We start from the raw sequence: 11,066 nt of genomic DNA on the forward strand, positions 1-11,066 counted from the left end.
TTCACAGCTATTGCAAAACCGCACCAATATTCTGAATTTCAGTGAATAATAATGTTTATAACGTTAAAATCAGGTGTAGAAACTAAAGTGAAAGTTTCTGTGGGGTTTATCAGAACCCAACTTTATTCCTGTGGGCTTTATTATTACGGTTGCATGTAAACAATCACAGCTGTAGTTGACATCCATCTGTTATACGTATGTTAAAAACTGTTATCATCCTTGTTCGTGCTTTATAGATTCCTGCAGTGTTGTTGCTGATATTTTGAAACTCACAGTGACTCAGCAGTCGTGTATTTACAACTTCACACGCAGGCACTTACGCAACACTGGCACAGTTTTCACGTCTCTCTGTCTGATACTCCTGATTTTAATGCATTCTTTCATTTGACATCCACATTTCTAGCTTCACCAAATCCCTGCTTCTGTTTTTATTTTCTTCTTTTGTGCTTCTTTCTCATGTTAGTCTGCACTTGGCAGCATGGACTTCTGCATGAACAGCGGTGAAGAGAACTGCATGTTTGCTGCGATCGCTGTCTCCGTTATCTTGGGCTGTTTTTCAAAGAAGAGCTCGCTGTGGGATAAACTTCTGCAAGATTTCCCCATACATGTCAGAATAAGAAGCACGTTTTTCTTCTTGCCTTTGACTGATACATACATACACATATATTGTGTTTGTGCATTACTTTCAGTGTTTTCATTTTGCTTAGTTGGCATGATGTAAGCATTTTTTGCTGACTACAGCAACAGTTTGTTTCTGATGTTTTTATCAGGTTCACTGATAACCTGGCAACCTGGTTGCATGCCACACGCATTACTTGTCCATTAGTGGAATTTTATATCCGTTCTTTTGTTTTCTTTGTCACACGAGGCTCCCATTGAAAATAGAGGAACTCCTTAGTGTGCCACTTTATATGAATAAAGGTCAACTGAGAGGATAAAGAGAGGGCAAAGTCACTAGGTGGAAGTATTTTCTGATCTACTGTACATCTGAACATTTCAAATTCCTGTGAATGCGCTCTCCTACTCGGCAGAGGCTGTCGGGCAGGTTTGTGCAGCTCCATGATAGTACAAAACCAGGTGAAGCTCCAAGAACTGAGTACCTGACTCAACTCAATTCAACAGGTACAGCAGAGGCACGTACTATGAAACATGTTTAGCATAGTAGTGATATCTTGGGCCTTATCTGGCTTCATTTAACCATAACAACTGCATTCAGGATAAGCGGCCACACGCAGTGTTTACCAGCTTGGTAATCCAGCCCAGGCTTTTACCAGCACGTTCACATGAAAGGGGCAGAGCTGGCAGCATATAACCAGTCACAAACTGCTTCCTACATGAAGACCCGAGGTTTTTTTTGTTTTGTTTTTTACAAAGAAAATCAAAAAACATGAAGAGATTAAATGAACAATACAGACTATAAGCAACACAGCTGCTGCTGCTGCTGGGTGTCATAGGAGAAGCACTAGTGTAGCATTGTACAGTATAGTATTAAAACATGCTGCATGAATGTGTGGAGACTTGACTGGAAGGCTATCATATACAGACGCCCCGCGTGACACCAGGCGAAAAAGAAAACTGCTGATGTCAGAATGAGTGAAATGACGTTGGTGTGCGACAAAAAAGCAAACAAAATGCTGCAAAGCAAAAGAGAAATAAAACCTGTGTGAGCTGACATTAACTGTGTCCCTCTCATACAAGTTCCCTGGTAAGAAGTTGACCAGCTTTATAAAACTAAAAAGGCTGGGTTCATCCTGAAATTACCTCACTCAGCTTCTGATCATGCTTTGCAAAAAAACCCTCACGTAAAAGGGTTTTAGTGGTGCCTAGATGTGCAGGATCTGAGTTCATGTTCACAAGCATAATGAAATACGTCAACAATGCTGATTGACACAAGTTTATTTTTAACTGAAGTGACAATGGCCAAAATACAGTACACTCAGTGGGTATAAATGAGGCTGTGAATTTAACGTAGCAATGTAAAATCATGCAAATGATATCAAATTGAAGCACGAGGCATTGGAGTTCCCTTTGTGTACAGAAAGCTAGTTCTTAGTCCTTTTCTTCTTTAGCAAAAAATGTTCTGACTCTAGTTCACTGATATAAATTTATTAAAGGTTAAAAAAAAGTGTAGATTAAATTTTTTTTGACTGTTGGTTGATGCTACATGACATCTCATAAACAAACAAACAACAAAAAAAACTGCTGTTAATGGAACCTGAACTTGTATCAGTCAACAGAAACTGTTGTTCGATATACACACAAACAAAAGCTGCAATATTATTATGTGACATTCATTCACGTCTGCATGAATGTCAGATGTCTTTCAGTGTGTCTTGTCCCTCAGGGTTCTCCAGCCAATGAGGAGGCCAGCTGGCTTTGACACTGGGTCTATCCTTCAGCAGGTTGTAATACTCTCCCAGTTTAGGATAACGCTTTGCAGACAGCCTACAGATCAGAGCAGAAGGTAGAATATAGAATATAAAGTTCAGTGACTACAGATCATCACTTATTATACTGATGAAACATGAAGGAGAAGCAGCTGTCATTTCTATTTCCTTCTCTGCCACTCTTACCCAAATCTGAAAAGATAAGCAACTGTAGGAAAAATGACCACATCTGCCAGTGTGAAGGACGGTCCTGCCACATGAGAGCCTGAGCCCAGCTTGGATAAAAGAAATGCAAATTACAGCACAGTTTGAATAAACCAAAGCAGGCGATGTCAGCTTGTGTTTCTGTGTGTGTGTGTGTGTTTGTGTGTGTGTGCATGTGTTTGTGTGTGTGTGTGTGTGTGTGTGTTTGTGTGTGTGTGTTTGTGTGTGTGTGCATGTGTTTGTGTGTGTGTGTGCCTTCACATACCTTCTGCAGGTAACCCTCCCAGAGTTTGAGTTCAGTGGTCAGAGCCTCTTTGTTTCTATTCAGAGCCGATTCATGTCTCTCACCTTCAGGAACAAACCAGTCGTAGTAGATAACCGCATCTGAAAATAAGCAAAACTCAATCACAGGATGCTAAAAACATTTTTTACTGTAAAAGCATCACAGCACTATTTTTATCATTGCCCTGTTCTGTTCTTATAGGAAACACAGACAAAAGAACAGCTTCCACTGTGTCTATACTGACAAAAGGGAATATATGGTCACTGTCTCTGTATATAAGAAGTGCAGAAAGCTGAAGCTTTTTTCTTCAGCTGTACATGTGATGGATACCGCGATTTTATTGGGCAGCTGTAGTTGCGGAGATAGAGCAAGTCATCTACCAACTGGAAGGTCACTGAATTTTATCCCCTGACTACTCCAGACTCCAGGAGTTTTCTCGGGCAACATCCTGATGATGACCACCTGATGCATCTGTATGTGCGCACAAAAGCATTTAGGTACAGGAAAAAAGTGCTTTTGTGTGACTGGGTGATGAATGAGGCTTGTAGTAAAAAGCACTCTCCGTGCTTTGTTAGTGTTATATATGCAACACTCCATTTACTATTGTACCATTTCTTTTATCAACTCAGAGTCATTGCCAAGATAAAGTCCGGACTTCCTCAAAAGGGCCTGGGAAAACCCTTTTATCACTTCCCACCTGGACGACTTTATTACTTCTACTTTGGTACAGAATAACTATCTCTGTGCCACCTGCTGTAAGTCAAGAATACAGCTGTTCATCTTTTCACTGGTATTGGAAATCATGAACACGTCCCTTCATTGGTTCCCTGTCCATTTTGGAATTGACGTTAAGATTTTATTGCTAATGTTTAAGATTTTTAAGTGGACTGCGACCTTTGTATCTGTCTGAGCTGCAATCATAAAACACATTCATAAACCTGTAAGAGCTCTGATATAAATGACTTTCAAATACATACAAAAGCCACTGCTCATAAACTGTCTAAAATGTTTTGTTTTGGGTCTGGACTTATTTCAGTTACTTATCTCCATCATCATCTAACGTGATGGAACGCCAGTCTAGTAAGTTTGGCAGGCTCTGAAGGGAAGAGACTGCTTCCTCAAAGTTCACCCATATCTCCTCAAGCTGCTACTGCTAAGTCAACTGTAAAACTGTGTCAGGCAAAGTTTTCGTCTTACTGAGTTTGTCGTAGAATGTGAGACCCTCAAACATGCGTTGGTACATCAGAGCTTGTTCTTCTTGGCTGTCCGGGATCAGTTTGTTTCCTTGGGACTTAAACTGGCTCTGCCATTGAGGAAAGAAAATAACGCGCACACATATGAGCTTGTTACTGTTTGTGATGTTGAATTTAGTTTAGGGTCAGTATAATTCTTAATGAATTAGCATCCTCACCTCCAGGTAAAAACAGACTGCATAGGAGTCGTTCACAATAGTGTTTCCATGTTTGAATGTTGGAAGCTGTGGAAAAAAAATTAGAGCGTGAGCAAGACAAACTATCAAAGCTGCCATTTGAATCACTTGGATACCCGAAGTTTGCTATGTTAATTGCACTGAGAGCCGCCAGTAGCAGATTGCTATGATTACATGTTGTAGTGCATCACAAAGTGCAACATATAACATATTGTAGTTTGTTTTTGCCTAAGTTAGCTGCTAAAGCTGTAGCAGGCGTGTCACCCCTCCAATCTGCAGAACAGGTCAGTATACAGTACTGTCATGCTAATAACGTCTTGCTAACCTTTAGCTTCACAAAGTATTTGACCCTGTTGTAAAAAACAAAAATCCTCGTGACTTCGACAGCTTTAACTACACTCCAGGTTCTTGGTGCTAACCCGCGTGTGCTGAGCAACTTTTAATCCGTTATGCCCAAGGAGAAATCAGGTGAACAGGCCAGTATGTTAAGATCTACATTGTATAAGATTTTGTAATATACCAACAATCAGTGTTGACAGAAGAGCACTGAACTGAAACAGCTGCTCTTGGGACACAGCCCACCATTGGCCAAAGGTCAACTTTCACAGCTGCCTTTCTAAAACTTAAAAAAACTAAGAGGGGCGGACTGAATAATGCTGTGTAACCAGCTTTACTTAGCTAGTAGAGCAACAATACATATATCATGTTGATGAGGATGAGGTTGTTGAGGTTATTATGCAAAGTGATTTTAAGCATTAGACTTAATGATAATATTGTATGGTACATTAGCTAAGGTGTAATTTTCTTAAGGCCCTACCTGTCCCCTGGGATTTATATCTAACACTTCTTTGGACTTGTGCTCCATTTTATCGAAGGACAGCAGTTTTTGGTTGTAGCCCTGCAGGTTCTTCTCCTCCAGAGCGATCATCACCCTCCAACAGGGAGGCGATCCGGCCCCCCACAGCAGAGTCATTGCCTTAGCCATGGTTTCAGAGGGAATTCTTACAACTGAGAGTGAAGTTGTGGAGGGATGATGAAATGAAGACAGCAGCTAGAGGAGCACAGACAGATTTATAGCAAGCTACAGCCCTTCCCATTTTATTGTTACGTATAAAGATCGGTGCCTTAACACAAGACAGATCAAACACGAGCAGCCCCCTTAGTAACAGCACTGCTGATTAACTATTAACTACATCTGTGTGGATTATGAGTCGCCATGGAGACATTGTGGCTCCCTCTTTACAACGTTGCTTCAGTTCATTGTGGTTTGCAAGCATTCATTCATGGACAGCTTTGTTTTAAAAGGCCTGCGACAGCATTTCAAGGTTGAATCCGAGTTTCTGACTGGGACTCTGCAACACATTAAGTTTTTTCTTTTTCTGTTATAGATTTGCTGTCTTGTCATCTTATTGCTTAAACCAGATTCAGCCAAGCTTTAGCTGTTGGACAGATGGATTCATTTCACCCTAGAGGACTTTGGGATCCAGAGGAGTTCATGGTTGACTCAACATTTAACATGCTAGCTGAGGTCCTGTGGGTACAAAACAAATCCTCCTCGACCCAGCTGTACAGCTGGTGTGAGGTATTTGTGCTAATATGCTGCATTTGGATTTTGCTACATGTGGCGTTGTGCATTACATCGACTGTACAATTTGGTCTTGTCTGTTTAAAGGACACTGTTCCCGAAGTCTTGTGTTTTGTTGCAGTCTCTCTGAGCATTTCCAGTCTGACCTAGGGATGAAATTACTGGGATGTCCACTCCTAAGAAGATTGTGGCGTTGTGTTAACACAGTGTGTGACCAGCACACTGCCAAAACCTTCCTTTTTATAGTGGTGCTCAAAAATATAATTAAACATTTAATTACCAACACTTGGCTGTGACTTATCCTCTCAGTTTCTATGGAAGCAGAAAGTTTGAACTTAGTTTTTCATAGGACTGAATAGAAGACTTTTTTTTTCACATGACTACATAAACTGTATTTTTTTAAAGTGACAAAACCTGTAAAATATAACACAAAAGTTTAGTGAGTGTTTCACTGTGCACATTGGTGGCTAATTTCAGGTTTATAGAGCCCTCGAGTTGTTTTATTTGCAGTTCCTGATACCTCTCAAAATAGTCCTTGATCATGGTTTACATTTTAACAACCTGCTGTAACCTGCTGTTTTCACGTTGCACATCCACTGGTGATATCGCTGGATGATTACAACTGATAAAGGTTATATGGGGGGGCAGATAACATTCACAACTCACGTGATCATCTCTTAATATCTGTTGAAAACTCACGATGACTTAGCATGTCATGTACATGGAAACTGTCCAATGGATGTCTCTGATGCCACCTATGTAAAAGCAACCCCAGTTTCTCTGTGACGCTTCCTCACAAAACTCAGAGTAAATGTCCACCTGAGCAGTTCCAGAATCAGTGTGGCAGTGGAAAAAAACACAATCACTCTCCACTACTCTAGGTCTGTTGTGGCTTCCAGATGATAATCTACCACAACAAAAGCACATGGTTTTCCTCCAACACACTCCTACAAAGTATTATTTTCATGTTTTTAATGGGTTTGACATTATAATTAAAATTTTCTCCATAATAAGAACTTTTGCACAAGTCTTCTTTAGCACGTCATGTTTATTTATTTATTTTTTATTGGATCAAAATGCAAGATTGCGTAACACTGAACTATGTGATTTATGCAAAGTCATGACAACACATGCTTTCCTGTACCGTTGTATGACTGAGGGGATGAGCCTGGATAGCTACTATACGACTAACTTTTGTTAAAATGCAAAATCATGCAAATGGTGCACTACTGAACTATCAGCCTAAAGAAATGGTAGCACAATGGATTTGATCAACTGTCGAACAGGAAAAGCCAGTTCTAGTCACGTAGCAGAATTCCTTTACTGTGGTGTGACTGGGAGGATGAAACTGGATAACTACGTGGGTTACTATTGAAATAACCTGAACATGGTTAGATCACAGATTGTCTATTAGGGTAACAAAAGCTGCTGTGATATTACATTAAGTGTGAGGAACTCCCAGCATGAATCTTACTATAATGTGTGACTGTCTTCATTGCTTCTGCTTGAATTTGTGCAAGTCCAGCATACAGTGTTTCCCGTAAGGGTGAGACCTTCCGTCATGCATCGGTACATTAGTGCTTGTTTCTCAGAACTGTCAGGGGATGAGAAATATTCAACATTTTCCATGTTTTAATTCTTGCTGTTTACCTCGAGGTGTAAACATGCTGCACGTGGGTGAATGCAGGGAGCTAATAGAAAGAAACTGACAGAAGAAGTCAGGCTGTCCGGCTCAACATTGTGTTCCATAAGCATCTTAAGACTTTTGTTCATTTCAGAAAAACAGAGAAAGATTTGCACTACACAAAGAGTACTGACAGTAAGAGTGCAATGCCTGAGAACGGATCAGTCAGCAGTTTCCTATATCTGTGATGCCCCAGATGTGAAAAGAGAAGCAGACACACCAAAACGGCTTCAAATATGCGCTACAGTTTTTTATAGAAGTTCATAGATTCACAATAAATCGACAGGCAAAACATCCTATAATGATTTTTGGTCTGGGTGCTCGCACACAGAGCTTTCTCCAGATTCACTGAACCTTTTGATGACATAATGTGCTGTTTTTTAGGCTTTTTGTTCTCTCCTCCTTTTTAAGATACATGGTAACTTGTATGGAAGCACAAGAGTTACATTGTTTTAAATGTGAAAATCCTAATAAAAAAGAAATAACTCCACAAAACAAGTGAATGTTTTTGTTTCTTGGAAGGTTTTTTATTGACAGGATAGAAAAAGATGCAAAGTCATGACTTCTGCGGTGAAGTTAAACTGCTGTCAGAAAAAACGGAATACGTATGAGTTACCAAAAGCTGCAAGCAAAAAAACAAGAGCCGCTCTGTCATTATGCAGCATCATCTATGGATGAATATCAGATGTCTTTCAGTGTATCTAGCCCCTTGGGGCTTTCCAGCCAATGAGGAGGCCAGCTGGCTTTGACACTGGGTCTCTCCTTCAGCAGATTGTAGTACTCTCCCAGTTTAGGATAACGCTCTGGAGACAACCTACGACTCAGAATTAAGTCAAGTCCCATGTCTACAGAGCATCCTTCATTTTACTGATGAGACCACATGGAAATGCAAACAATCTCTGCGTGCTTACCCAAACCTGAAGAGAGTGCCAACTGTTGGAAAAACGACCACGTCTGCTAGCGTGAAAGATGGTCCTGCCAGGTAAGAGCCTGAGCCCAGCTTGGAAAAAGAAAATACAGTTGGAACAAATCAAAGCAGGCCGAGTCTGTCTGAGTTTGTGTGTTTATGCACATACTTTCTGCAGGTAACCCTTCCAGAGTCTGAGTTCAGTGACCAGAGCTTCTTTGTTTCTCTTCAGAGCCGATTCATGTCTCTCACCTTCAGGGACAAACCAGTTGAAGGTGTAGTAGATAACCACGTCTAAAAAACAAAACATTAAAAGATGGCACATTCATCTGTTAGCAGGTTCACATGATGTGAGATTTTTTCCATTTTAAAACATAAGTTATCCAAAGAGGCATTATTTTTGGACGTTTTCAAAAGTTGATTCAAAAGTTTTCTGTGTAATAACTTTTTCCTTGAAATTTCCTGAGAGACGAGGCTCAGAGGAATAATAACACTTACTGAGCTTCTCGTAGAATGTGAGACCCTCAAACACGCGCTGGTACATCAGAGCTTGTTCTGCTGGGCCATCTGGGATCAGTTTGGTTCCCTGGGATTTAAACTGGCTCTGCAAGACATTAGGAAAAGACACACATTTAACCCGGGCACATTTTGTGATGTTGTGTTTAGTGTGAGTGAATATTTTGTTAAAATGACGTTCTCACCTCCAGGTAAAAAACAGGCTGCGTAAGATTCATTGAGAACGTTGTCTCCATGTTTGAAAGTGGGAATCTGAAAAAGAAATAAACAAATAAATTACAATAATCATAATAATGACAAGTTATAAAAGTGTGTTAGAGTCAGTAGTTAAGCTGCTGTGCTGGATCAAACAGGAATCCTTAATAATAATTACAAGAACAAGTGAGATTACACACAACGTGTCACATATTCAGACACCAAACCTCACATTTCTGTGTTTTATTTAACACTGTTCCCTAAACAAACTAAACCCAGTAACACATTTTTAAAAATGGGCCAGTCTGGCCATTCGATTAAACCTGCTTGTCAAGTTCAAACTGGTTCTTTGGCAGTATTGGAAATCATCATGGTACTTGTGGGCAGGCCGCTTCAACTCCAAGCTCTTATTCATTATTATATAACCAGGTGTGAGAAAAAAGAAAGAAAAAGTTTGAAACCCAGCTACAAACACAAGAGCTCAGTTATCTCTACACCCATATTCACTACGTGTCAGCTCACGATAAGTGCTCGTCCAATCAGGTGCTGCAAGGCGTCTCTTGGAGCGTCTTAAAAAATAAATAAATAAATAAATAAAAAGTCTACTTGAATAACGGAATCTTTTCCGCCAGAGCAACAACCCATATTTCAATGTTAATTAATGACCGTGATGTCGTCAAGGTTATTGTGCAATGTGTTATGCAAAAGGATCAGATTCAAGGACATTCGTCATTGTTGTGTTAGTAACAAGGGCTTGTTTGCAAAATAGCTCACCCTACCTGTCCCCTGGGATTTATATCTAACACTTCTTTGGACTTGTGCTCCAGTTTTTCTAAGGAGAACAGTTTTTGGTTGTATCCCTGCAGGTTCCTCTCCTCCAGAGCGATCAGCACCCTCCAACAGGGAGGAGAGCCGCTCCCCCACAGCAGAGTCATGTCCTTGGCCATAGTTTTAACTTGAGATTCACGGCGTCACGCAAAACACAACAGCACATTTGAACTTCTCTTAACAAGTGTGTCGCTGTCCAGCTTTTAAAAAAGCGCGTATTGCCACCTACTGGTTGGAGAAAGTAACTGCAATTGTCACGAATCCATTTGACTTTTTCGTAGGGTGCACTGCAGTGGTCACTTATCCTTAGGAAGGTCATCCTTAGGAGACCCGGATGAACCTGCGTGGCGGCCATAATACGAGATATACTTATTCTCTAAGGCAGGGATCTCAAACTTAACTGAGCTGTGGGCCACTGCTGGAGCTGTCACCTTGTTTGAGGGACACTTTAGTGTTCAAGTAGTACAACCCCCAAACAAACAAACAAGAAAACAATGCCAAATATTTACGAAAATGTAGTGTAGTGTAGTGTAGTGTTTGCTTTTCAAATTTTCAAAAATATTTTTTTAAATATTGTATAACAAGACAAAACTGCAGACGTTTCTCACTCTTAACTACCTGAAGCCTTTCATTGAACCAAATAAACAAACTGGTACTCTCTATCGGGCCACACACGTGGCAGCACTTCTGCTATAATTTTGTTTGTATTTAACAGAATAAAAATGCAGACATAAGTACACACATTAGTTTTTGACTGTTAGTGAAAACTCTTTTCTTTCCCACTAACTCTCTCACTGAACTAACACAGCCAATCCCTCAACATGTTTGTGCTCTCTGCTCGTATTATCTTCATATTAAATCATTTTTTGATTTTTAAAGAACTTATTTTAACATTGCACTCAACAACAAACAAATCCTCCCTAACAAAAAAAAGTAACTTTAGGGGCCAATTTGCATTATACTGTATTTCTTCACGTCAACATAGAAGGGGTGACGTGGGCTTAGTGGACTTTGGTGTATTAAACATTTTTTAAGCATACTGTAAAAA

General features: G+C 40.2%; 2 protein-coding genes across 2 annotated transcripts; both read right to left on the reverse strand.

Moving 5' to 3' along the window:
• Positions 1 to 1,858: 1,858 nt before the first annotated feature.
• Positions 1,859 to 5,389, reverse strand: LOC120726852 (glutathione S-transferase A-like). Its single transcript, XM_040020837.1, has 6 exons — positions 5,121 to 5,389; positions 4,286 to 4,351; positions 4,072 to 4,177; positions 2,857 to 2,975; positions 2,574 to 2,662; positions 1,859 to 2,445 (listed from the first exon to the last, which is right to left on the reverse strand). Exons 1-6 carry the CDS (start codon positions 5,286 to 5,288, stop codon positions 2,313 to 2,315), a joined length of 681 nt encoding a protein of 226 aa, XP_039876771.1. The 5' UTR covers positions 5,289 to 5,389; the 3' UTR covers positions 1,859 to 2,312.
• A 2,686-nt stretch (positions 5,390 to 8,075) lies between these two features.
• On the reverse strand, positions 8,076 to 10,152 carry LOC120726855 (glutathione S-transferase A-like). Its single transcript, XM_040020840.1, has 6 exons — positions 9,970 to 10,152; positions 9,190 to 9,247; positions 8,978 to 9,091; positions 8,649 to 8,773; positions 8,484 to 8,572; positions 8,076 to 8,386 (listed from the first exon to the last, which is right to left on the reverse strand). Exons 1-6 carry the CDS (start codon positions 10,135 to 10,137, stop codon positions 8,254 to 8,256), a joined length of 687 nt encoding a protein of 228 aa, XP_039876774.1. The 5' UTR covers positions 10,138 to 10,152; the 3' UTR covers positions 8,076 to 8,253.
• Positions 10,153 to 11,066: the final 914 nt, after the last annotated feature.

This window comes from Simochromis diagramma, unplaced genomic scaffold (genome assembly GCF_900408965.1).
Source record: "Simochromis diagramma unplaced genomic scaffold, fSimDia1.1 OVJJ01000753.1, whole genome shotgun sequence".
Lineage (NCBI taxonomy): Eukaryota > Metazoa > Chordata > Actinopteri > Cichliformes > Cichlidae > Simochromis > Simochromis diagramma.

What these genes read in the sequence shown, in the direction of transcription:
- LOC120726852 (XM_040020837.1), bottom strand. Translation starts at nt 5,288, where the DNA reads ATGGCTAAGGCAATGACTCTGCTGTGGGGGGCCGGATCGCCTCCCTGT. An exon ending in CACATTCTACGACAAACTCA is followed by an intron (nt 2,976 to 4,071) that starts GTAAGACGAAAA and finishes GCTTATTTTCAG; the next exon opens with ATGCGGTTATCTACTACGAC. An exon ending in GCTTATCTTTTCAGATTTGG is followed by an intron (nt 2,446 to 2,573) that starts GTAAGAGTGGCA and finishes TCTGATCTGTAG; the next exon opens with GCTGTCTGCAAAGCGTTATC.
- LOC120726855 (XM_040020840.1), bottom strand. Translation starts at nt 10,137, where the DNA reads ATGGCCAAGGACATGACTCTGCTGTGGGGGAGCGGCTCTCCTCCCTGT. An exon ending in ATATAAATCCCAGGGGACAG is followed by an intron (nt 9,248 to 9,969) that starts GTAGGGTGAGCT and finishes TTTCTTTTTCAG; the next exon opens with ATTCCCACTTTCAAACATGG. An exon ending in ATCTTACGCAGCCTGTTTTT is followed by an intron (nt 9,092 to 9,189) that starts TACCTGGAGGTG and finishes CTTTTCCTAATG; the next exon opens with TCTTGCAGAGCCAGTTTAAA.